At 40.0% G+C, this 26,868-nt stretch overlaps 2 protein-coding genes across 2 annotated transcripts in view; both read left to right on the top strand.

The window, feature by feature from the left end:
* Nucleotides 1-26,868, top strand: part of LOC309662885 (putative hydrolase PNKD) — a 751,075-nt gene that overhangs the window by 253,932 nt on the left and 470,275 nt on the right. The window lies entirely within an intron of this gene.
* Nucleotides 3,906-26,868, top strand: part of LOC309662961 (cyclin-Y-like protein 1) — a gene marked incomplete at its 5' end in the record, with an annotated part of 34,303 nt that continues 11,340 nt past the window's right edge. Inside the window, 5 exons of the mRNA XM_082466162.1 lie at nt 3,906-4,131; nt 13,222-13,296; nt 15,182-15,216; nt 21,268-21,368; nt 24,921-24,956. Of these exons, the coding sequence (XP_082322288.1) occupies nt 3,906-4,131; nt 13,222-13,296; nt 15,182-15,216; nt 21,268-21,368; nt 24,921-24,956 (473 nt within the window). The remainder of the gene's footprint in view (nt 4,132-13,221; nt 13,297-15,181; nt 15,217-21,267; nt 21,369-24,920; nt 24,957-26,868) is intronic.

The raw sequence follows: 26,868 nt of genomic DNA on the forward strand, positions 1-26,868 counted from the left end.
ATCAAATCTAAATGTGATCCTTGCCGGGTAGAGTAATCTTGGTTGTAGGTTCTTCCCTTTCATCACATTAAGTATATCATGCCACTCCCTTCTGGCTTGCAGAGTTTCTGCTGAGAAATCAGCTGTTAACCTTATGGGAGTTCCCTTGTATGTTATTTGTCGTTTTTCCCTTGCTGCTTTCAATAATTTTTCTTTGTCTTTAATTTTTGCCACTTTGATTACTATGTGTCTCGGCGTGTTTCTCCTTGGGTTTATTCTGTATGGGACTCTCTGCGCTTCCTGGACTTGGGTGGCTATTTCCTTTCTCATGTTAGGGAAGTTTTCGACTATAATCTCTTCAAATATTTTCTCTGGTCCTTTCTCTCTCTCTTCTCCTTCTGGGACCCTTATAATGCGAATGTTGTTGCGTTTAATGTTGTCCCAGAGGTCTCTTAGGCTGTCTTCATTTCTTTTCATTCTTTTTTCTTTAGTCTGTTCCGCAGCAGTGAATTCCACCATTCTGTCTTCCAGGTCACTTATCCTTTCTTCTGCCTCAGTTATTCTGCTATTGATTCCTTCTAGTGTAGTTTTCATTTCAGTTATTGTATTGGTCATCTCTGTTTGTTTGTTCTTTAATTCTTCTAGGTCTTTGTTAATCATTTCTTGCATCTTCTCAATCTTTGCCTCCATTCTTATTCCGAGGTCCTGGATCATCTTCACTATCATTATTCTGAATTCTTTTTCTGGAAGGTTGCCTATCTCCACTTCATTTAGTTGTTTTTCTGGGTTTTTTTCTTGTTCCTTCATCTGGTACATAGCCCTCTGCCTTTTCATCTTCTCTATCTTTCTGTAACTGTGGTTTTTGGTCCACAGGCTGCAGGATTGTAGTTTTTCTTGCTTCTGTTGTCTGCCCTCTGGTGGTTGAGGCTATCTAAGAGGCTTGATGGGAGGCTCTGGTGGTGGGTAGAGCTGACTGTTGCTGTGGCGGTCAGAGCTCAGTAAAACCTTAATCCACTTGACTGTTGATGGGTGGGGCTGGGTTCCCTCCCTGTTGGTTGTTTTGCCTGAGGCAACCCAACACTGGAGCCTACCCGTGCTGTTTGGTGGGGTTAATGGCAGACTCTGGGAGGGCTCACACCAAGGAGAACTTCCCAGAACCTCGGCTGCCAGTGTCCTTATCCCCACGGTGAAACAGAGCCACCACTCGCCTCTGCAGGAGACCCCCCAACACCAGCAGGTAGGTCTGGTTCAGTCTCCCCCAGGGTCACTGCTCCTTCCCCTGGGTCCCGATGCACACATTACTTTGTATGTGCCCTCCAAGAGTGGGGTCTCTGTTTCCCCCAGTCCTGTCAAAGTCCTGCAATCAATTCCCACTAGGCTTCAAAGTCTGATTCTCTAGGAATTCCTCCTCCCGTAGCCGGACCCCCAGGTTGGGAAGCCTGACGTGGGGCTCAGAACCTTCACTCCAGTGGGTGGACTTCTGTGGTATAAGTGTTCACCAGCCTGTGAGTCACCCACCCAGCAGTTATGGGATTTGATTTTACTCTGATTGCACCCCTCCTACCGTCTCACTGTGGCTTCTCCTCTGTCCTTGGACGTGGGGTATCCTCCTTGGTGAAGTCCAGGGTCTTCCTGTCAATGATTGTCCAGCAGCAAGTTGTGATTCTGGTGCTCTCGCAAGAGGGAGTGAGAGCACGTCCTTCTACTCCGCCATCTTGGTTAATCTAATGTGTTATTTTTGAAAACATAAGTTGGGATATCACAAAATGGACTTAGCCTGCAGAGGCTTACTTTCAACCAGAGAGCTCCATTTCCACGTTCCGCTTAACAGAACCCAAAATGATCTTCCTTCCCAAACCTCTTCCTTTTCCTGCACTATCTAAGAAAAAGTAACCACACTCTACATAGTTCCCTAAGCCAGAACCCTAGCAGCCATTTTTGCTTCTCTTTTCCCCTTCCCGCTCCATATCTAGTCACTGAGCACTTCTATTCTACCTCCCAGATGACCTCAGATCCTTTCCCTCCACTCCAATCTCTGCCACTGCCTTTAGTTTGAGCCCTCACTCCTCTCTTAGATGAATATAAAGTCTCTTAATGGGTTTTGTTGCTTCCATCAGTCCTACTTATTCTCAAGCGTGACCTCACTACAAACCACCTGATAGTGACTCCTTAACTTCACAACATTCAATGGCTCTCATGTTTCTGGGAAGAAAACCAAGCTCTTTACCCCAGCATCTACTTGGGGTTAATAGATCTAGGTTTGAATTTCAGGTTTAAGTACTTTGCAGCAGTGTGACCTCAGACTGTTGGGCTTTCTAAGCCTTTGTTTTCTCACCGTGCCTGAGGTCACTGAGGGCAGGACTATTTTTCACACACGGGTGCCTGGCATGTAGGAGGGACTAATCAATGTTGAATGAAGGGAAAGTATTTTAAAATCCACATCAAAAAATTGTTCCTCCTTAAAAAAAGAAAATCCTGATACACTATGCCACTTCCAACCAAATTTGACTTCGACCTTTATTTTCTGATGATCACAATAAGGTGCCTTTGGGGATCCACACAATCAGGGATCAAATCCTGGCCACACCCCTGAGCAATCATGTGACCTTGGGAACGTGACTTAGCGTCTGTAAAATCTGTAAAATGAAGGTTTCTGAGGATTTTGTTCCCGAGGGTTAAATGAGTACCTCACTTGGAACGGGGGCGGGCGCATAGTGTTTGCCAAATGTTAACTATCGTTATCATCTTCATCAAATCAAGACCGTGGTACTTCACTTTGTGACTCTCAAGTTTGTATGAGAAAATCGTGCTTTATGCGTTGTTGTTGGCTAAAGTAGGGAAACCTGGAAACTCCTGCCGTGGAAGAGAGCAACAGGCGAGAAAAGCGAGTTGCTGAATCCCAGCGCCTCAGAGGTGGGAGGGGGGAGTTTGGTCCCTAATTTGCTGATGAGGAAGTGGAGGGGTGACGTGTCCTCGAGTCTCATTCAAGACACAGCCACAGCTCTTTATTGAGAGTAGGACCAGGGCCCCGGGGGTTGCTATGGTTAAACTGTAGGCGGAAACTAACACTCTTTGGAAGGCAAGACAGGAGGAGCATTCAGTTATAAAAAACGGTCAAAAATTGGGGTGAAACTAAGTTCGTTGAGCAATACATCAAATGAGTCAACTGTGGACCCAGTGAAAGCGAGTTGCTAACTGAACTGGCATTTTACGAACAGGGGCTTTCTACAGAGCCCACTGACTCAGGACGGCTTCGATTAACAAACTCCCGCGGCGCTTCCCGCAGGACCGGAAAGCTCGGAGCGCGAGAGATGAATGGAAACCAGAGTCTGGGGTGCGCCGCTCGGGGGGCGGGGCAGCCGCGGGCGGGGGCGGGGCATTGTGAGTCACATGCCTGCGCTCTGAGGAGGGCGCGTGGAGGGAACTCTGGTCGTGATTGGTCCGTCGTAACCAGGTAACCGAAGGACACATTCCGGTAGGCAAGGGCCGGCCGGGCTAGCTACTTTCAGTCGGGAGGTGGCAGCGGAAGGAGGAGGAGCTCCGGCTGCGCTCTCTCCCTCAGTGGCTGCGCGTCTCAGCGCTTGTCTGGTTCCCAGCCCTTTTAAATAAGCGGGTCTGGTCACCGCCCTCACAGACTAGTTGGTTCCGGGGAGGCAGCGGCGGGGGTGCGGCCGGGGCCGGACCCCTGCCCGGGGCCCAGCGGCTGGGCAGGGGTGCGGCCGGGGCCGTACCCCTGCCCGGGGCCCCGGCGGCTGGGCGGACAGGAGAGCGGCGGGCGAAGTCGCGTCTGCATGTGCGGCACAGCCCCGGCATAGCCCGGGGCTGCCAGTGCCCGCCGCGCCATTGTTGGGGGAGGGGGCGGCTTCTGTGCTCGGCAGAGTCGGGGGACGAGCGGAGGCGGCGGCGGCGAGGAGTGAAGGCGCCCCATGGGGAACTCGCTGTGTTGTTGCCTGTCCCCCAATGCCAGCCCCAAGTCGGGCCGGCGCAGGGGGTCAGCGGAGCCGGACTGCGAGTCTGAGGTCTACAAGGCGGCGGCCGGGAATGCGGTGGCAGTAGCTCCGGCGGCGGCTACCGTGGAACCCGCCGAGTTGGATTTCGCAGGTGGCGAAGGCCACCACCTGCAGCACATCAGCGACCGGGAGATGCCCGAAGGTAAGAAGCGGCGGGCGCGCCTCGCCCCTCGCGGGGTCGGCGCCGTCTGCTCTCGGGCTTACCTCTGGCCTCCGCCGCCCCCAGGGTCCCCCGGGAGGGAGACGCCGCCTAGGGCTCCTTCTTGCCCGGAGTTGGCTCTCCCAGGGCTGGGCACCGGGGACGAAGGCTGGCTCTGCTTGGCGTCCCCACCCCTTATTCTTTACCAGTCGCGTCCGGCCAGTCTCCTTCCCTCTTCCCTACCCGAATGCCCAATTCTTTCCCCCGTTCCCATTTCCCAGCCCGGCCTGAGACCCTCCAATCCGCGGCCCTTCCTGTTCGTGGTTCTATTTAACATCTCGTGGGACTTAGCAGAGACTTTCTGGTGTAGTCTCTCTTTTCTTAATGCAAACTTAAATACTCTAACTTCGGCGTATCCATCCCGTCTCCCTATCCAGATGGTACCTAAGCGAAGGAACTAGGTAAGGGCCTGATGACAGATTTCTATTCCTTAAGGTAGTTGATACTCGAGACAATTAAGACAAACATTAGAGGATTTGTCATTTAAATTCAAAATAGAGATGGACAGAGTCAGTGTGGTGTTCTTAACTAAAATTCTTTGGATTTTAATGTTTTCAGTCGCCCTGATAGAAGCTACTTTATCCCTTCTAACTATAATTTGAACACGATAGGAAAGAAAATGGTGGGAGAGGGGCTTAAAATAACTGTGAACGGTGTGAAACGTTACTGCCACGGCTGCAGAGAATAGTTGTTGGGTTTTTTTTCTTTACCAAAGGAGACCCCATGGAGTTCTGATTACTTTTAAATTCCCACTTTGACACAAGTATGTCTTCAGTTGCACAGCCTTAACCGACTTCTTTTGCACGTTGCCTGTTCTAAGGGAGGGGTGAGGTGGTTCCTGAGACTGCTGGACAGAAGTTTCAAAGGAGAAAAAACAAATTCAGATTGTAATTTGTAATATAAAGGTTTGGGAGTTAACATACCACATCCATCCTGCAGAAAAATGTCTCCATGGCTCCCTCCTCCTCCGCCCCCACCCCCAGTAGAATACTATTTAACTTTAGGAATGTTCAGGTAAAAGTTCTGTAGACTAAGTGGCTGGGGGTGGGTGTTGTCGGGGAGGAGAGGAGAGAGAGAAGAGAGGAAATGTTTGATTTTTGCCTCTAGAATTTTGGAAAGGGATGGCTCTAGGTTAAAAAAAAAAAAAATTCTGGGTAGCATAGTGGCACTTTAATAAAGACTGTTCTTTGAAGTATAAAACATTGTATCATAAAGATGTTAAAGCCCCACTGGCCCATTTGTTTCATTTAAATGCCAGAGATTATTTCATTATTTCATAGACGAAATGTCTTACAGCTCTTCTATTTAAATTTTAGTTGGGTTTATTTAATTTCTTTAAAAGTTAGAATAATGAAGCCTGTGGATTCACCCTTATGATGGACGTGGCTTTGTAAGTGGAAAGTACTCCCTTTTCAGAATCGTTAGATATTGTGAAAGAATGAACAAATTATGTGAATTAATTGTAGCTTTAAACACAAAGCATGTAAGTACTTGTGAAAACTGCTCTGCTTGTTGCTATAAGGTAAGCCTCTAAATGATTTTTAAAAACAGTTAGTAGTTGGCTAGTGTAGGATGAGAGACGAAAATTGGACCTTTATAGAATTCTTTTAAGATTTACAATGCATTTTCTTGTGTATTTCACTCGGCCCTTCCATCTACAAATAAGGCCCGTATATATTCTCCCTCTGTTGCCGATGAAGAAGCCAAGACTTAGAGATCTGAAATGACTGTGTAACACAGCTACTGAACAAAAGAGACAGACTTGGGAGGTGGTAGATATGCCAAATTCAGTTCTTGGGATGCTTAAGAAACTGTTTAGAGTGCACCTTATATTTTATTATAATTTATCCATAAGTTAGGCCTATCTCAGCATACTCCAGTTTTGATTATTGCCATTCCAGTTTATTGTACACAACTCAGAAGCAACATTTACCTCTCCATTCTCTGTCTGTACATACATTGCAATGGATATGAATAAAAGTAGAAGTCATGAAATAGCCTAAATTTATCAGTCAGGTAAACACGTTGATATAATTTAAAGAGTTTGTTCTGGTGAAATCCAATTGAAGCCGAGAATGCCCTGGACAGAGGGACATTAGGGGAAGCTGGTAAGCGGGCAGGTAAGGTACTAAGCATTTAGCATACGACTATGTATGATAAGGAAGGAGTGCTAAATCAGGAACTGGAAAAATAGAGTTCATGAGTACAGAATTTACCTTTTTATGTTTAACATGATTGTTAAAATTTCATTTCAATTTGTCTTTTTTGGGGGGGCATTCGATAAAGTGATAAGAGAAACCTCAATTTCAGCATTTGCCTATTAATTAAGTTTCCATAGAAACAAGGTCAGAACACCAAATATAAAGTACAGGCACATTGGAAGTTTGCTCTTCATGTCTTTATTTCAGACAATTTTGTATCAGTTTCCCTGGAAACTGAGAAATACCTACTCAGATATAAAACATTTTGGCTTTTCTACAGTGAAGAATTATTTGGTTACTTAGAGAAAATCGTACATAAATGATGCTCTGTCTTGTTCTTCAGAAACATTGGAGAAGAACATGATTTCTTCAAGCCATCTCAAAAAAGTAACTCCTAAGAACGTAGTATAGATTTCAGATAGACTCAAAAGAATTTTTTACTACTTTGTCTTTAACAGTATATCTAATATAACTGATGGTAGTGTCATAATAGAAAAGAAGATGCTACGGTCCTATTATCTGATTTTATTTTTATTCATCAACTTTTCATACAGCCTTTATGTTCTGACCTTAGGAGCTTTGCTAATTTTCTGGTGAAAGGTGCTCTCTCAAGTGACCCCTACCTCCCATCCCCCTGAAGAGTGGGTAGGGAAGGAATTGGCAATATGATGTGGAAAAACCTCTGAGCAACAGATCTTTCCTTTTTTTGGTGACAGTATTAATGAACATTTGATGTGAAAGATTGAGAAAACACAGAAAAGTCCTTCACTCACACTCAGAATATCCAGAATTTTTATTAATATTTTGGTGTTGATTCTTCCTGAACCTTTTGTATGCATATAAACATAACATTGTGTTTATTTTACAAAGATGGGATTGTTCTTTATGTGCCACTTTGTAACTTTGTGTTATAAAGAAAAGTAACGACATGAAGCTCCTGGAACTGTGCTGACACCTAGAGAGTGCTCCAGGGTGATGTATTTCCATGCAACTGCGCATAGCTCTACAGCCTGCCTTTTACCAACTGTTTACTGGGCCATCGAATGGTTGGAGCATAATTCATTTACCCAGCCTTTATGGTTGAGCATCTTTTATAATCCCATTATAATGCTTTATTCAGGGGACACAGATAAAAACTGATGCATTGTATTGATACTTCCCTATAGCATTCTGATTGTACACTTTGTCTTACGACTTAATTAAATTCATAGGGTGAGTCATTTTGTAGTAAAGGTATTTTAACATTAAATGTTCTTTTTCCAAATTAAAGTTACCATTGATTTTTCACTGAACATTAGATTTCCTCTTTTAGGTTTTCGTGGTTCTTGGTAACCTGTCTTGTGTCTTTGATTCTGAGTAACTAAACTACTACTCTAAGAGATCTGAAATTAACTCTGGTCCTAGGTGACAGACACATCAAAAGACAGCATTAGAAGAAATCTTAGATGATGTGGGAAAATTGGGAAAACCTTAACTGGTTTTGGGTACACTGAAACATGATTATTAGGCACCATTCCAGAGGCAGGACAAACAGTGGTTAGACAAGACAAAACCCGTATCCTAACTCAGGTCCTTACTTTCTAGAGGTGCCTGGGGGCTGACGACACAAGAATAACATCAGGTAGTGAGAACACTAAGAAAGAAAATGAAGGTAATGGGCTGGGGAGGAGGACAGTTTTACAAGGGGTGGTTAAAGACAGCTTCTCTCCTTAAGCGACCCATGAGCAGTCCTAAGAGAGCCGTGTGAGGCTGTGGGAGAAGAGGCTTCTGTGCAGTTCCTAAGAAGGGAATATGCTTGATGCGTGCCAAGGACAGAAAGATGGGTGGCTGCAGCTGAGTGAATGAATGCCAGGAGGAATATGGGGGATTAAGACCTTGTATGCCTAGTGGGCCTTGACCAAAAAATATGAATTTTAGTCTAATTGTAATGGGAAACCATTGAAGGATTATATGCAGGGGAATGATGTTAATTCTTAGAAAAAGGGAAGGGGGGTAGAGAGGGCGGAGGGAGATCAGACCAGCTACTGTGTGAGAATAGACTGTAAGGGTGGAAGGAAGCAGAGAGGGAGACCAGTTAGGAGGCTGGTGCGGTAGCTCAGGTGAGAGCCAACAGTGGCTTGAACAAAAAAGCGATATTAATAAGGGTCTAAAATAGGCTGTAGTATATAGATTGCTCTTGCATTTCATTTGATTCTCACCATGTTCTGAGTTAGGTAGTGTAGGAATTCTTCTCTTAGGTATAAATTGAGTTGTCCAAGGTTTTAAAAATGAGTATTGATAGAGAGTAGGACTGTAAATTCCAAATGCATGGCATATAGGAACAGAATTTATTGTTGACATTATGTGAGCTTCTTTGGAATACTACCTTTTTTCTCAGCCTTTTTTGTTGTTGTTGTTTTAGTGTATGAAAGTAATAAAACTTAAGAGTTAAAACAGTAACACTGCGTAATGTGAAATGAAATGAAGGTAACTTGCAACCCAGAAAGGTTCTTAAAAGTCCAAGAAACTGAGTAAAGTGCTCTTTAGAAATATATAAAGCCAGGTGTACTTACCTATGTGTCACCTCTCAGTCATGATCACTGTAACACTGATTGAGGATTAAAATAAGGCAAAACTGAGAACCAGGGTAGAGGCAGGTACAGAAGCAGTTGGAAACCAGAGCTGGGAAGTTTGGAAGCCAGGATTGTCAGAAGCTAGGAAAGCAGGATCAAGGCTTGGGTGAGCAGTAGCCTGGCAGGTGCAGGAGCCTGCTGTGTACCCGCTGGTGAGGCAGCCCAGCTCAGGGCTGGCTGGCAGGAACTCCCTGACTGCGGTGGAAAGTGTGGACGCAAAGAGATGAAATCATCAGTTTACATGGTAATTGTAAAGATTGTAATGTTTGTATTATGAGCCATAAAACTAATACACTGCACAGTATAGGGATGCTAGGGCAGTTCAGTAAATGCAGTGGTTACCGTTAAGTAAACTGGTGCTCAGCAGTTGGCCCAGAAACTGCTGACATCTCCTGTTTATTTGGAATATATTGAAATCAATATGTCGATATTAATCGCTTTCTGAAATATGCTGCTTCTGTCAGATGCTTTCTTGGTCACTTCCCTCTCCCTCTAATATTTTAACAAGGACAAATCATTTATCGACAGTTTGATAGCATAGTTTTAACACTTTTAGCCTTCAGTAATGCATTTCATTTGTTCTAAGTTGCCTATGTTTTCACACTTTTAACAACTGCAATTGAGATGGATCTTAACAACTGGTAGAATCTTAGATTGGAGGAAAAACAGTACTCAGTGTCAGTGGTGTTTTACAGGTTTCCTCTGAGGAATGTTTACATGAAGACCGAGTTTAATTTTTTTTTAATCATACTTTTTCTACATCGACCTATCATGCTGTCAAATAAGTTGCAATTTAAATTGATAATACAAAAATGATGGGTCTTAAAATACAGTTTTAATCATAACCCCTAATCATGAGCTCAAGAATATTTCTCCTGGGTAAAACATTCTTAGAGGTTTCTAAAGAAATAACTTTCGGAAGAATCCATGTAATTTCCTGAATGCACAGTAATTCCCTGAAGTCTCTAAATTACTGTGTGTGCATGTGGTGGGGAGAGGGATGAGAGGGATGGTGGGTGGTAAAGCTTTGCTTAATAGTTGGCAGTCTTACCTTTGTGATAGTGAAGAGTGTGGTAGGTTTTATCATAGTCTCCTTAGGCTCTTGGGAAGATAGTTCATGGGAAGTGCAGAAATATTGTGTGTATGTATGAGTTTACTGTCTAATGGCTCACATGTCCATTCTATAAGATAGTGATGTGGTATTTTTCATTAGCAAAAAGTGCAAGTTATATAGGCTATAAACAAAAGATTAATATTTTCTGAAAACCTCATGCAAACTGACAGCAGTAGGGCCCTGGTGTTTACAGTACATTCAAATGATAGGCCAACTCACCAAAGTGGAAATAAAACTGATAACTGTGGGAAAATGGTCAAACTGTGTAATCAGAAGAAATACAAATTAGATCTACAGTGAGGTTCCTCATTCATATCAGTAGGAATTTTTTTTTTTTTTTCAAGTATCCAAAGCAAGGGTGGGAACTCAAAATGTCATGATTGGTAGCATTATACCCTAATGTGCCCCCCACCTTCTTTAGGAAGCAATTTAGCATTGTACATGGAGCCGTGAAAGTGATCTAACCTTTTGGCTTAGTCATTCCACTTCCGAAGATCTTTGCTAAGGAGATAAAACCATTATTTTAAAAAACTATGTACATGAAGATTTTCCTCATAATATTTTAAGAATAGAACTTTGTAAGCACCAATCCCCAGCAATAGGGGATTGGCTAAGTCCAGTATAGGAATAACACTTGATGGGCCAGTGTGTATTCATTAAACAATAAATATGCAACAGTGGGGTGGAGAGCGCTTCTTAGTAACAAGAAGACATAAATTGTACACTAATTAGAGCTTTTTTTAACGTATAAGAAAAGCAACTAAAAGTAACGGTTGTGAATCATTGTGTGTTAATGATTGTGAATGGTTGTGTGTAACTTTTAAACAGAGCATCGTTTTGTCTCATGCAGATTTTTGTTCATGATATTTGTTAAAGGAATGAGCAAGTGACTTTTACCTTTCCCCACCTTTAGTGTGATCATCAGTACTGCTGATTAACCAGGTCTCCTTCAGTTGCAAGTTAAAAGAACATCACAGAGTTAAGCACTACTTGACCCAGGAGTTAAATGATCTCCTCAGTTCTGCTCTCCTCTGTTGATGTCTCCTGAAAAGCCTTTCCCCTCATGATAGCAAGGGGAGTGTCCAGCAGCTCAAGACTAGCTAAGGATCCTAGAGTACAGTTCTGCCTTTCTCTTTTCTTGGCAAGCCCCAGGACAGCTGTGATTGATTGGCCGTTCCTGGGTCCTGTGCCTACCTTTGAACCCCCTAGGATAGAGTAGGGAGAGTGCCAGCTTTTTTCTGGTCACTTGGGCTAAGTTTACTTTTTTTTTTTTTGCATGTTGTCATTTCTTTTATCCCAGCCTTCTTGACTTTTGTATTTAGATCTGTAGTAGCACATCTTGGTTTGGCGGCTGTGTGTGTGTGTGTGTGTGTGTGTGTGTGTGTTAAAGCTTGCTTCTCTTTGATTCTGGCACTTAATTTTCCTGGACTTCCATTGAAAATTGTTAAGTTTTACCATGCCATAGACACTGATAAATAAGACAGCTACTTTGCAAACATTTCTGCTTATTTTTTAGATTCAAATGTAGTCTATTTACTTTCTTTTTGGTATAGGTAAGTAGTCATGAATTCTTTCGGAAGCTATAGGTTAGAGGCAGCTGTGAAAGTCTCTGCCTGCCATTTTGTGTACAGCTGAAATAATTTATTTTCCCATTGTCTTAATTTTTCAAATATGTAGGAGAAAAAAACTTTAAAATAATTGTATGGGTCTTTTACATAAAAATGTTGAATAGAATATTTTCTCCAAAAGCAGCTTGATAAACTTCAAATTCAGTGAAGGAATTTTCATGAAGAACAAAGCAGTTGGTTTAGCTCTGTAAATTACTAGTGCTGGCAATGACATTAAAATGGATGGCTCAGATTCCTGTTAAAACGGGAAGTCCAAAATTACTGTTCGTGCCACATTCTTTCTGGGTGGGAAAAGGGGATTCTAGGTAGATACATTTGTGAAATGCTGGGTTAGACAGAATTCACTACTAGACTAATTAGTTTTTAATATATCAATGTGTGTATTCTTTGGATTCTCTAAGAGGCAGGGATATATTTGTATTTCACTTTGACCATCAAAGCCATCTTTCAAAAACAGATCAGTTATTATGTGGTTTGGGAAATAATTGCCTTAACCATTACTCTTTATCTGAATCTTGGTCCAGTTTCTTAAAAGATTGGTTAAATGGTTTGAGATGGACTTTGCTGAGGAAGTGTCATAGGGCTTTTATGTTTGTTTGTTTGTTTGAAACAACAACCGTACTATCCTGTGTGGTAGCTTGTGCTTGTTTTGTATTTCTGCCTAAATAGAAGACGCTATCCCACCTTGGTGCAAGGTGGGCTACAGGCAGACCCACCTTTTCGTGTAGGTATGGCCAAAATTTTTTTCTAGTAGCCCTATGATCTGCTCCAGAAAGTACTCTTATTGAAGCCCCAAATTAATCATGCAGCGTGGAATGAAGAAGTGAGTTTAGCTTTGGAAATAGAGGGCAAAGTTAAAAATCACTCTCATGGAAGTGTTCCTCTAGATTAGAACATTGAACTTTTATGTAGTCCTCTTAAATCTGCCATGATGAATAGCCCCCAGATAAACCACAGCCAATGAAATGAGTTCATTTGTTGAATGGAGTTAGAATTAGCCATTTGATTGTCTGAAGAACATTTGCCAAAAGCAACTCACTTCGTTTTGGCATATTTGATATATTGAGCTGGTATCTGACAGTAGTTGGCCACAGCATAACTTGCTTCTTGAGACTGTTCCTGGAATGTGCTAGTAATATCAGCTTTAAAAGAGGGTGACTGAATTTTTAATTGATAAATAGGAGGGGAGTCACATATATGATTCATCTAAAAATGGCATAGATTATTTAGGTGCAAGTTAAAGAAGTCTAAGACATAGCCATGGTTTTACTCCACATGTATGGAGAGTTTCTACAATTTTGCTGTTTCCCAATAGAATTTTTATATTGTGCCTTTACTAAAATTGCCTTTTTGTCATTACTAAAAGCTCTTCTCAAGACTATTAATAAGTGGTTTCAATCAATGTGTAGCTATCTTTAAAATCATGTATTTTTCTACTCAACTAAATCACCACACCTTTTTCTCTTCTTCCTATACAGACTTAGCTTTGGAACCAAACCCTTCTGACCACCCAAGGGCAAGCACCATTTTTCCGAGCAAATCTCAAACAGATGGTAAGGCAATGCTTTTTTTTCCCTGAGAAAAAGAGTGAAAACTGTTTTTGTTTTGTGTATTATAGGAGGTATTTAGAAAAACTCTTACAGTGGTTTAAATGTTTCACTTTTTTATGTATTCACTTGTCTTATTTTAATATGTTGATGATACAGTTTCCTTTAGTTGTCAGTGTTTTAGGGAGGAGAACACTTAGACTATCTGTTTATACATTTTGCCACCTCTTTATCAACATAGTCAACTGGCCACATGATTTAGATGTGGTCTATTTCTCCATGCTACTTTGTCCTTTTCCCCTTGCTCCGAAGAGCACATATGTTAAAGACAAATGATAGGGTTTAGGTCACAGTTAGGTTTTCATTTGGTCAAATCAGAAAAATCAGTTGTTATATGTGGGAATTGAGCCTTGTGATTTTGGCCCTGTTTTACACAGTGTTCAACCAGACGAGCCTATCTCACATCCAGATTTATGCTACTCAGAACTTTTAAGCTATTCAAAACTTTCTCATCCTAATGTAGTGCTGTGCCAGGGTAATAAGAGCAACATGCCATATGGGGTTTTCCAGAAGATTATCCTCAGCATGTGAAACTCATATACATTTCCTGTGTCCTCCTTGTTTTAAGATGAGAATCAGAACCGTAGAATTTTTTGCACTCCTGCTTGCCTGCTTGTCTTCCTGAATGTTATGTTAAATCCTAGTTTATTTGCTAAAAAGCCATACGTGACCAAGTTTTTCAGTTGATTACGAGAGCAGGAATACAAGAAGTGAACATTCCATAATATTTAAAGTGATGCAGCACAATAAAAAACGGAGGTTTGGTTTTTTGTTGTTGTTGTTTTGCTTTTGGTTTTTTTCCGTTAGATCACTGGTTTTTATAAAAGGATATAACTCAGGAACAGCCAGATGGAAGAGATGCATAGGGCCAGGCATGGGGACAGGGCACAGAGCTTTGATGCCCTCTGCAAGGGTACTACATGCTCACCAACCTGGAAGCTCCTGGGGTTTCTAACTTGCATTTTTCTAGTGTGTGTACTTGAGCCACTCCTTTCTGGTTAGGATTGCTCTATTTCTCAGTTTCTTCCAGAGCCATGAGCTGCTCACATGTAGAGGGGCTCTGGAGACAGTAAAAGAAAAGCTGTCCCATGCCTGTCTCTCTCTTCAGCCTTAAGGAATCCGTGCCTGTGATGCCTGTCTGGAGTTAAAGGAGGCAATGTGAGCAAGAGTGTGGCCTAAGACCCTCTTCAGGCTTTTATTCTTCTGGCCTTTGTTGGAGCAAAACCGTTTTGTGTGCTGTAGATATGTTCATTTAGGTCAGCACACTCATTTTAAAATTTACGTTTAACATAGGTTACTTTCCAGTTGTGTATTTTTTCAGTAAGGTATTTGAGTAGGTTACCATTAAGTAGTTCAGGATGCTTCCAGAGATCCTGGTGCGTTCGGAGACGAGTGCCTGGCCAGAAACTGGTTCGTAGAGTCGTCATCTGTAGATTGTGGTAATTAAAGTAAGCTGTGTGTAAATGAAGACTGAGAAAATACTCCTGGCTAGTAGTTCAGCTATGCAGCAGGTACATTTTTTTATTAGCTAAGTTTCTCACCTGGCCTGATTTGCTTTGTCCTTTTCTTTTGTAAATGGGGAGTCTTTCATTTGTGCCTAATACAGAATATCTATTAGGTCAAAAAAGTGAAACTAAGTTTTTAGATTTTATTTATAGGACTCATCTTGCTGGGTGATTTAAATTATATATTTTGTTGGAAATTATTTTAAAAAATAGAATGGAATTCTATCTCATTGTGTTATTGGTAATCCATCAGATAATTAGTGACTACTTTTATTTTTCTATGGCATTTGTATCAGAATTCATCAGTTAATTTTTTTTATTCTTAGTGCGGGAAAAGAGGAGGAGCAACCATTTCAACCATGTAAGTAAACAGTTGAAAAGTTAAGAAATTAATAGTTTGAATTAAAAATATGCCTGCCATGATTCCTAAAAATATGATGGATCCAATACTGTTAGCATGGACCTCTTTTTTGTAGATTTTCTAAATCTCTATTTTCCTAATTATCAAATGGATTCAGGAAAGTCTTTGACTTAGTAGTGCCCATTTTTTAAGGGTTCTGACATTTACGTTAAATTTCACTAATACGGTTGTAGTATAAAGATCTGCCTTAAATTCTTTTGCCTTATTTTTTTGATCTTATTTTTTAACCAAAGTAATAAAAGTATAACAGGTAAGTTAATTTTTAGCACTGTCCATTGACTTCTTGTCATAGCAGGTGAAAGCTGAGCTTCTTCGCTCCACCATGACGTTATTTCCCACCCTGTGTTCCCTCAACATGTATCAGTTTTTATTAAATCAGAATCAATGTTTACATTACTACGACTCTGCAAATATTGTGCATTGCTGAGCCATATAGTTCTCTGACTGTGCCTCCTCCTTGTACACCCTTCATTCTTTTTCTTAAATATTAATGAAATTGGAGCACTTCTGCACTTCTCTAGGATAACCCAATCCCCCTTTTCCTAGCCAACGTGATCTCACACAGCCAAATGCAGTAAGTAGCTCCCTGCCCGGTCTCCCTGCTTTCACATTCTTCATTTTTTCTGTGGAATTAATTTCCTGACTATATTCACTTGCCTGTTTTCTAACAGCTATTTTTTTCCCCAAATGTTTTAACATTTGTCACATGCCTATGAAAACTATTTTCCGTCTACTAAGCCACATCTGTTCCATTTTTTTCTTGGAGACACTTTGCCCCAATCTTTTGTCTTCCTACTCCCATATAGACTAGTGTTCCCCTAGGCCTGCTCTATGCCTCTTTTCCTGGGATATCTGTGTGAAGTCATCTGGGATCTCACATAACTCTGCTCTCTTATGTTGGATCCCCTATGTCCTAGATTCTGTTTCCCTCTTGTCTTGTTATACTTCCTTGTTTTACTGGAGCACATTTTCCTGGGAAAAGGGCACATGGGCAGAAAGTTTAGAGAGATCTAGCCTCTCTGAAACTCCTTCTATTTGATAAAGTATAGAATTCTCAGTTGAAACTAATTTTTGCCGTTCTAAAGACATTTCCCTCTCATCTTCTCATTTACACTGTTGCTCTTAAACCTGTTGACATTGTATGGTACATTGTACATTACCGATTTTAGTCATTTTCCCCCATCCCTTCCTTCTCGGGAACCTTTTAGTACCTTCCCTCTCCCTGGGATTTTGAAATTTCATAATTTGGTTTGGTATAGACCTTTTTGGTGTGTTTCTTTGATATTCTGTTTTTTTCTTCCAGGTTCCTATTATTCAGATGTTGGAAGTCTTAGACTTACCAGATCGCTAACTTTTTTCCCCTCCTGCTTTGCATTTTGTCTTTTTGTCCTGCTTCCTGGAGATTTCCTTGACTGTGCTCTAATCCTTCTATTGAATATATTGTTTTGTCTACCTTATTTTCAATTTATAGAGTTCTCTTATATCCTGTCATTCTTTTTTTCACTGATGCAATTTCAAGTTTTCATTTGCTCCTGAGTTTTTATCACTCCCATCAATTCCTTCTTCCCGTTTTGTTTTGTTTTTTTTTAAAGCGTCCTTATATTTTATTTTATTTATTTATTTTTTGGCTGCATTGGGTCTTGGTTTCTGCACGTGGGCTTTCTCTGGTTGCGGTGAGCTGGGCCTACTCTTTGCTGGGTGCGTGGGCTTCTCATTGCAGTGGCTTCTCTTGTTGCGGAGCACAGGCTCTAGGGCGTGCGGGCTTCAGTAGTTGCGGCTCATGGGCTCTAGAGCGCAGGCTCAGTAGTTGTGGTGCATGGGCTCAGTTGCTCTGTGGTATGTGGGATCTTTCTGGGCCAGGGCTCGAACCCGTGTCCCCTGCATTGGCAGGCGGATTCTTAACCACTGCGCCACCAGGGAAGTCCCATTCCTTCTTCCTGTTTTGATCTCTTACTTGTTGGGGGCTTCCCTCAAACGTGTGATGGTCCTTGGCTGTCTGTTAAGATCTAATTGGAAGCATCACTTGGACAACTCGTTAACTGATGGGCCTCACTGCAAGGATTTGGGGACCACGCCTCTGAACTCTGAGCCTGCCTTGGGTTCTGTAAGACAAACTGGTTTTCTTGTTCCTGTCCTAGTCAGCCTCTGTAGGTACCAAGGTTGTGCTTCCTCTGTTCTGCCATGTCAGTTACCACTCCTTTATCTAGTCTTTTCACCTTTCAAACATTAAAAATCATCTGCTGTTTATCCTGTCTTATGTATAGCTTTTTTAAAAAATGCCTTTAATTCTAATGAGATGATATCTGAAAGAAGGGGGAGAGGAAATAGATTTGTGGTCAGTCTACTCAAACTTAGATTTATTCTTTGAATATAGGTTCTGAGTTTGAAGTTTAATGCAATATAATTAACGATATTAATTCAGACAATATTTTTGATTATACCTATAATTAGAATATTATACTTTTCTACTAAGGCCTTGAGTATGAATTCTATTCAAACCACTCACCCTACCATATTGTCCATTAATGTGCAACATAGATGGAGTATTACAGACTTTTCAGTGAAAGTCATTGATTCTTAATAAACGTATCCAAAACTTGTGAAAAGGGGGAAGAAAAAAGTGAACTTCAGCTTTATTCTCTCTCTCTTTTTTTTTTTTTTTCATTTATATACTTTTATTTGGGAATGTTTAAATCAATACAGAGAAAACGAAATTTCAGAGACAATGAATATCATTAGTTTGGATATCATTACTTTATTATAAAAGAAACACGGAAATTATTTACAGGATGAAAGATTTCAGAACTTCAGTGGCAGCTTCACGTGATGCCATTGGGGGAACGGGCAGCTTCACGTGATGCCATTTCAATAGTGACTTATTTTAGTCGACATATTTTCCAAGAATGTCACCATCTCTAAATAAGAAATAATCCTTGTCATCTAGAACTACTTTGGTGCCTCCATATTCTGGGAGAAGAACTTTATCTCCAACTTTCACACTAACTGGTTGAATCTCTCCACCCTTTCCTTTAGAGCCTGATCCAACAGCTACTACCATTGCTTGCAATACTTTTCCTTGCGATTTTTCTGGAAGCATAATGCCTCCTTTGGTTACAACTTCGGGTGCACTTCTTTCAACTAATACTCGGTCAAAGAGGGGAAGAAACTTTCTAAATGCCTGTCCTGCCATGACTCGGGTTGCCGCACTTCGTACTCTCGCTCTCTCCAGCTTTATTCTTTTAATGGGTTAAAATCAGAGGCAGTAGGCACAATGGGAAGAGTCATTGGGTGGGGGCAGGATTTCAACAGGTACTTGACCTTTAATGATAAGCTTTGAGGGTTGTTACTTACTAGCCTCCTAGGTATGATTATTTTCTAGTCTTCACCATTAAACCTGCAGTCTACTAAGCAACCTTTCCCCTTATAAAGATTGTAAAAGTCCATGTATTTTGTCCTTAGTGCTGAATGAAGATAAATACTCTTCTTCAGTGACCAATTGAAATAATACCTATGAACATTAAACTGTCAGTAGTGTTTTTTGCTACTTGTTTTTTTTTTTTTTTGTATTTGCATTTTATACCCTTATGTGTGTCAGTGCAGTTTATTGAGGTTGTGAGCCAGCAATGGTAAAGCTTTAATCATAAGGGACAGTTATCTTAAATTTTCAAGCAAGATGAGAGGAAAGTAATCTGCTGGCAGCTAACATATCTAGGCTTTGCTCAGAGGCTTCAATTCTGCCATCCTTTAGTGAACACTAGATGCTGGAAAGTTTGAATAGTTTCAGGAGTAGGCCTGTGGAAGTGTTTCTTTTGTAGGATCGAGCCAGTAGACTGTAAGTTGCTGATACAACTTAAATGAGCCCCCATAGGATTATAGAGCACATCTAATTAAAAATTTTAAATGTTTTAGCAGTAATATTTCCAAAGACAAATCAATATACATTCATAATAGAAAAAAAAGTTTTTAATAGAGGAAAACAGGATAAATAGCACCCAAAGCTCTACCAACTAGTCTATATTTTGGTACATTTCCTTACTATTTTTATTCCCCTCATATATATAGATTTTTGGTCAGAATTGACTTTTATTACGTGTAGTGTATGTCATATTATACCCTAATAGTAGTGACCTTAAAAGATAACCTGCTTCGTTTAGAATCAAAGTATTTGAATGAGTGAATTTTCATTTTTCATGCTGTATCTGTTTTTTGAGATTCTAAAATTACACATTAACCAAATAGCTTAAGGACCATATCAGAGTTTTAGTTTAAAACATTTCTAGCTTGAAGGAGAAATTAGTCTTCCAAATAGTGATACTGTTTCAAATATGTTACATCTAGAACTTTTTGTTAATAAGGAATAAGTGGCTTTGCATAAAGCATCTGAAACAAGCAAAATGGTGTTTTATATATGCCATTTGGATATTTCTGATTATTGGATACTGGCAATTTTTATTTAAATGCTCTGTATTTTAAAAAGCATCAACTAGATTTTCTCCCTGCCTCACCTTTCATGTATTTGTGGAGGACATTGATGGGAGAGTGTGACAGCATGGTGAAAACTATTTTATATTAATAGGAGGAAGGAAGGCTCATCTGAATTAGTAAACAAACAAAAACCAAAACCAAAACCCAGCTTTAAAATTGTTCGTATTCTGTGGTATTAAAGAATGCTACTCTTCCTTCCAGTGGCTTTCAGTGATTGGGATTTGGTTATTGGCCTTACTTTAAGGAACAGAGTTGTCCTAACATAGTTTAGGCCATTTTAGTATTTGACTATTGCCGTGTTCATGGGCTCTTCACAAATAAATGGATACTTCTAAAGTGTTTTAAAGATAGTTCATTCTCTAGAGGGTCTCAAAAAGTTCTTTGTCACCTATCCAACACCACTGTAGATAAATTCTCACGAATTTGTACCTTTAGTAAGATTTACCTCCAGTTGTAACTGATCTTAAATAATTTCTCAAACACTTGTCGAATCCTAATTTGTCCCAGATTCTGTGCTCAGTAGCTGGAGGTAGGAGAAGAATCTTCCTAACCTGGAGAAGCTTGTTTACTTAAGAGGGTGGTACTATGCAAGCAGCTGAGACCATGGAACAGTTGGTAAATTAGATGTGTGAGTGTGCAGAAAGTGAGAAGTTTTGTGGTGTGCCTGCTGGCAAAGGGATCCTAGAGGCAGATGGGGTCAAGCTTGCTGGGACAGGAGGAAGAAAAAGGCATTGCAGGCAGAGAGCAGCATGGGTGAGGCAGGAGTGTCAAATAACACGTAGAACAGAATTAGTACAATTTTGAAATGAATGGCAAGTATTCTCTGAGGTTCTCACTTGAGTAATGTAATGGCAGTCTTACTTAAACATGAAGTGAGAAGTTAAATTCTCAGAGTTGTTTTATCCGTTTTTTTTGGATGCGAGAGAATCTTTAAGCAGTACCTTTTTGTCCTCCAGATAAGGAAATTGAGGCCCAGAGAGACTTATGGCCCCCAGCTTTTTAGTGATAGAGCAGCCCTGGCATGCCCAGCCTCTGATTGGAAAACGTTTGTTTCGTCACACTGTCTCCTGAACATTTATTATTGGTGTTCATTTACTGCAGTGAAATGCTCCTACATCGGTATTATATAAAGCATTACGTTTTATTGTAGTAAATGAATAGAAATAGGAAATCTCAGCTGCATTTCATTGCTTAAGGAAAAAACCCTGAAATCTTATTCTAAACTTTTTACATTATTATAAAGGTAATTTATAATAGGTGCTTGCCAGGTTTGATTATAGGTACTATATCAAGGCAGCATTTTATAACCCATTTCTCAAAGCTCGTCTGTGGAAGTCAGAGTATAGAGGTTTCCCATAGAGCTGCACATGATATCACACTCAGGCAGTTCATGGAGTGTAAGAAAAATCTTAATGCTTTATCGTTTGACATTTTAACCGAGGAAAAACACACACTTGATAGGTTTAACTTACTGTGACATTTTCTTCTATTTCCCTTCCCCTTCAGGTATCTCCAGGGCAGCTTACTAAAAAGTATAGCTCATGCTCAACAATATTTCTAGATGACAGCACGGTCAGCCAGCCTAATCTTAGAACCACAGTAAAATGGTGAGTACAAGTAGGTTGCCAAGGGCTGAGTGACAGACCCCCTTATCGCTAAAAGCATCCTAGCCATACATAAGTTCATTCATTTGAATTGTCCTTTTCAGTGATCAGGTTAAAAAACTGGTGTCAACTATAGATTGATTTCAAGGACCTAAATATGAATTTTCAGTTTCCATTTTAATCTTAGAGCGCATGATAGAAGGGAAAGCCAGTTAGCAAATAAGAAATCCCAGAAAAAGTATAAATCTTTATTTGACGCGTTTCTGTTGCTAAGCCATTGTTGAACACAGTGAGAAAGAGAGGTGCTTTTGATTGGCTGTTTCTAGAGACAATTATTACTGTATGAGTTGTAGTCCTCAAACAACGTGCACTACTTTGGAAGCTGCTCTTAGAAGAAGGAACAGCTTGTCCCCTGCTGGCACCAAAGCGAATCTGCATTTAAATTTAATTGGAGTTTGTCAGATTTATCCCACTGTGCTTTTTTTTTTTTCCTGCACTCTTTCTGTATGAAATTTTACTTCTCCTTCCTGTCCCCCAAAGAGGGGGAGAATATATCAAACCAGTCTTAAGAAATACACACTCAAGCTTAATTTCTTTGTAGATGAAATTTGTTCAACTGAGGTTTTAACTTAATAGACACATTTAAGTTTTGTTTATATATATATATCTCCAACACACTGTATCAATCACAGCAGAGAACAATAAAAGAGGTGAGGTTTCGGAAACATGGCTGTGGTCAGGCTTATACTTAAGGAGACACGAACAGTGTCATGATGATGGAAACCATTCTTTAATTTCTGGGAGCACCTCATAGTCCACAATTGGAGATGCACTTTCAAAACACCCTAATGATGAACCTTTCAAGCTTATTTAAGAGAAAAAAACCAAACGGGATGCAGAGCTTCTTGCCTCCTCCCTCGCGGTTGTCCACGAAACATTAACATCTCCTTAGGATATGAATGTTGATTTTCCAGAACACAGTTTGGGAAATGCTATTTGAAAATATTAATGTCCTTATCCTTAATTTTATTTGTTGTCTTAATTTTATAAGCTAATTGTATTTTTAATTGGTTTTTAATGTGCCAGCTTTTTTTTTAGCTATTTAAATTATCAGTAACTTCTACTTTAATTAAAGACAGCAAGTTCACAGTCATAATAATGTAACTTTCCTCTTGTGCTTACAATAATAGTTGCAGTCAAGTCATGTTTCAGCAAAAATTGAGCCCCATCTCTAAAGTCCTGAGTTTGGGCACTTATCACATAATCACTGAATGTTTTTATTCAGCCAAGACACTGAATCTGTGGGTACAAAAACCACTCTACTTTGGCTAGAGTCGCAGCTTCTTTTGAATTCAAAAGAGTCTGATGTCCAGTATATAATTCAAAAGTACTTTGAAAGTAAACCTTGCTCAGGGACTTCCCTGGTGGTGTAGTGGTTTAAGAATCTGCCTGCCAACGCAGGGGACACAGGTTCGAGCCCTGGTCTGGGAAGATCCCACATGCCGCAGAGCAATTAAACCCGTGCGCCACAACTACTGAGCCTGTGCCATAGAGCCCGCGAGCCACAACTACTGAGCCCGTGTGCCACAACTACTGAAGCCCACGCACCTAGAGCCCGTGCCGTGCAACAAGAGAAGCCACCACAGTGAGAAGGCCGCGCACCACGACAAAGAGCAGCCCCCGCTCTTGGCAACTAGAGAAAGCCCGCGCGCAGTAACAAAGACCCCATGCAGCCCAAATTAAGTAAAATTAAATAAAATTAAAAAAAAAAAAAAAAGATTAACCTTGCTCAGACAAGAAGGTTTCATCCTTTTTTTTCCCGACCTAGTCTAATTTTTGGAAGTACAGTCAATTTTAATTTGCTCTCATGAAGTTTTAGAAATGATCATTCATCACATTCATTATTGGTGAAATAAAGGTTTACTGAGAAAATTAATAGGGCCAATTGGCTTTTAGGAATGATTTTGAAAATGTTTATCATGGGGTTACTTTTCAGTGGGGTAGTTGTTCTCAGTGGGGTAGGTGAGCCTTATTAGAATCACTTATGCAACTTTTCAAGATATATGTTTCTGGATGCACAAAGTCCACCCGCCTGCCCCCGCCTCCAAGACACAGTGTCTGTGTGTCTGTCTGTCTGTCTGTCTCTCTCTCACCCACGCACACACACCTGTTGACAAGATGGGGAATGATGTGAAGCATGATTATATGGACAAAAGCATCCCGAGTGATTCTCCGATCTTAACCCTAACTCATTCATCCCTAAACTTTGCTGCACGCTGCAGTCATCTGGGGCTCTTTAAAAACAGTCCTGATGCCCAAGTCATACCCAGTGCCGGTTAAATCAGAACATCTTGAAGCAGAAGCCAGGCAGTTTTTAAAGCTTCTCAGATGATCCCAGTGTGCAGCTGAGCTTGGGAGCCACTATTTGGTTAGAGGGCAGGAGAAAGAGAACTGCTTCTGATAATTAGTGGGACCTTAGGTAAGTCAGTTTTAAGCCTTGGTTCCCTTATCTGTAAAATGGGTTGTTTAATTAAATGTCATCTACGGTTCAGTGGTCCTTTCCATCATAAAACTTCTAATGCTGTGATTTTAAAATCAATTTGAAGATGAAACTTTGAAGCACTATAGAAGTATCCATCTTTGATGCTAACGGTGTTACAGGCCTTTATACAAGTGCTAAGATTCTATAGACCTATTCTAAAATTCAGATTTGCCTTCCCTCAATTATTTTGAGTTTCATTTTAGACACTGAGAACAAAGGGGAGCATATAACTTAACCAGAGAACCCCTTTGTTGCCTAATATACAACATCTGTGAATAACTTAGGAATATAGTAACTTAAAAAAGACTACCTAAGGACTTGTATCTATCTGTTCGTTAATACTTTATTTAAAATAATTTGGAAATACCTGTCATTAATAGGATACTGTGTAGTATTATGCTGTCTTATTAGCACTGCTTATTTCAGGATAGCTAGACCTATCATCAGTTTTGTGGCTATAAAATTTTGCTATTAAATTTTCTAATAATTATGTAAAAGTGATTTGAAATCATTTTGGTATAGAGCACTTTTATTATTTACTTTTAGGGAAATAATGGAAAACGGATGGGTAGGTGGATAGCGAACTAAATCAACTGAAATGCAGGGGCTAACAAAACAACCACACACACACACACACACCCCCCCACACAAACTACTATATGGCTTAAATTTAAGCATGTGTATAGATAGATATAACTTGTACAGGACAGAAGGTTTTGTGGGTAGAAGGACAAATGACAGGGGACATATGTAATAATTTATATATTATAATAATCAACCAAAACATGCCTTCTAACAGCATATCTAGCATTTTGGGTCTCCTAATTTTGCTAAAAGCTGAAGAACCTAAAACAAGGGGGAAAGCACCCATGTGGTACTGTTCTGAATTCGAGGATTTCGGGGCCACTGGGCCTCTGGAAGGTCTTCCCTCCTTGCTAACCCCTTTTTAAAAATGTCTTCAGGCCTGATATGATAAAAATCAGTGATGACAATGTATTTTTTTTCCTCCACAGTATGACTTTAGCAATATATTACCACATCAAGAACAGGTGAGCTCTTTTGAAACCTATCTTGTTATTCCAGCTAATTAATTTACAAGGTATCAAGTTTAGTGTTAGGTAATAACTATAGATGTTACTGGCATAAGCTTTTATTATTAGAGTGCTTTTATTACAATATAGAAGTGAATCATTTATTTTTCTCTTAGGACCCTTAATTCTTAGGTTACTGAGCATCCCAAAGAGTATTTGTTTATATGGGTTATATTGATAATTTACTGTATTAGAAATTGAAATTGAGAATTTAAAAAATTAAATTCATTGTATATTAAAACAGGGTGTGCCTTAGCACTACTGAAATTTTGAGCTAGATAATGCTTTGTTGTGGGGTGTCGTCCTGTGTGTTATAGGATATATAGCAGCACCCTTGGCCTCTACTCACTAGATGCCAGTAGCACCTTCTTCCCTCCACATTACGACAACCAAAACTGTCTCCAGCCATGGCCAGAAGTCCCCTGGGGGACGAAATCACCCCTGATTGGGAACCCCAGTGTTCAACATAAGTCATTTTTTTTTTAATGAAAAATAACTATTTTCCACAACAAAAAATATTGAGAGAAAAGTATCTCCTCAATAGAAGACAGCTGATTCTCATATCTATTCTGTCTTCAGTCATTTGTTTTGAAGAAACAATATGAAGAAGATCCAGCCGCTTGCAGATATATAGTTGGAAAAAGGTGTATTTTTAAAGCCTTCAGATAATTTGGTATATTCTTTGATACTGTACCAAAAGTCTGCATGTGCTAGTTTCTTAAATTAGTTAAAATGGAATTCTAAATCATATCAATGAACTTGTAATAAATACTATGTTAAATTAATACCCATTGATCTGTCATGCATACTGAGTAGATCTTTTTACCTGTACCTGACTTTATAATATTATACATTGGTCATTTGGAAAGTATTGGTTCACATTTCTTTAGACAGTGTCAAAAACTCACTTTTGTTAGTATCACCACCAGTCTTACCAGAAAAGTCTTTTAAGTGTTGAGAAGTTGTCAAGTTCACAATCGAAGGTAGAAGTTTTCCAAAACTCCTGATATTTTTAGCTTGATGGCTTGAATTTTATCATTGGCAACAAATAACTTTAGAGTTATTTTCCTTGAAGTGACAGGCTCACTTTGTTCATTTTTGAAAGAATGACTGTGTCAGTTGTACATTCAAATAACGATGGTGTTCGATGAAAAAAGTGTTTCAAATAAAGATGGTGTTCTATGAAAAAAATGACTTACCGCCAAGTCACAAGTGCTTTTCCTTAACACAGCCATATTTCAGTATGTAAAAGTGCTTAATGCATACTTTCCACTTATTCAGAATATTAAAAAGAAGGACCAAGGTTTAAGAACACTATTAATTTTTACTCTTTTATCAAGGATGTTCTTCAAGCAGATTTTTTAACTGCAAGTGGCAGTGAATAATTGAATGACTTCTAATTCAGTTTGGTACCACTGCCTTGATTCATGCTCAGAAACCAGCAGTTTTACCCACTTTTGCTTTTATACATCCATAGCAAATGTCACACAATGTGAAGGGCAGGTAGTGTCTTAGTATTCTTATAAAAGCAGTTTTGACCTCTTGGGCCTCCTGAAGGAGGGGATAGGGGAGAATCCCAGAGGCCTGCAGACCACATTTAGAGAACCGCTGTTCAAATGAGCGCAGTGTATTAGTGTGGTGAAATTTTAAATTAAAAAGCCTGGTTTCTTTTAAAATAAAAAGACAATTACATTTTTAACTCAAACTATTTAAAAGAGACAAGAAGAAATACACAATAAGGATATAAAGAACTAAAGAGAAAAAAACGGGAAAAAACCATGAATCTCATATTCACATTGATTGAAGTGAGAAGAATTTATTGCCCACCACCACTGCTTCATAAAATGTTCTTGCATATTCCAGTGTGAGG

This window comes from Balaenoptera physalus, assembly GCF_965194825.1.
Source record: "Balaenoptera physalus genome assembly, chromosome: 6".
Classification (NCBI taxonomy): Eukaryota; Metazoa; Chordata; class Mammalia; order Artiodactyla; family Balaenopteridae; genus Balaenoptera; species Balaenoptera physalus.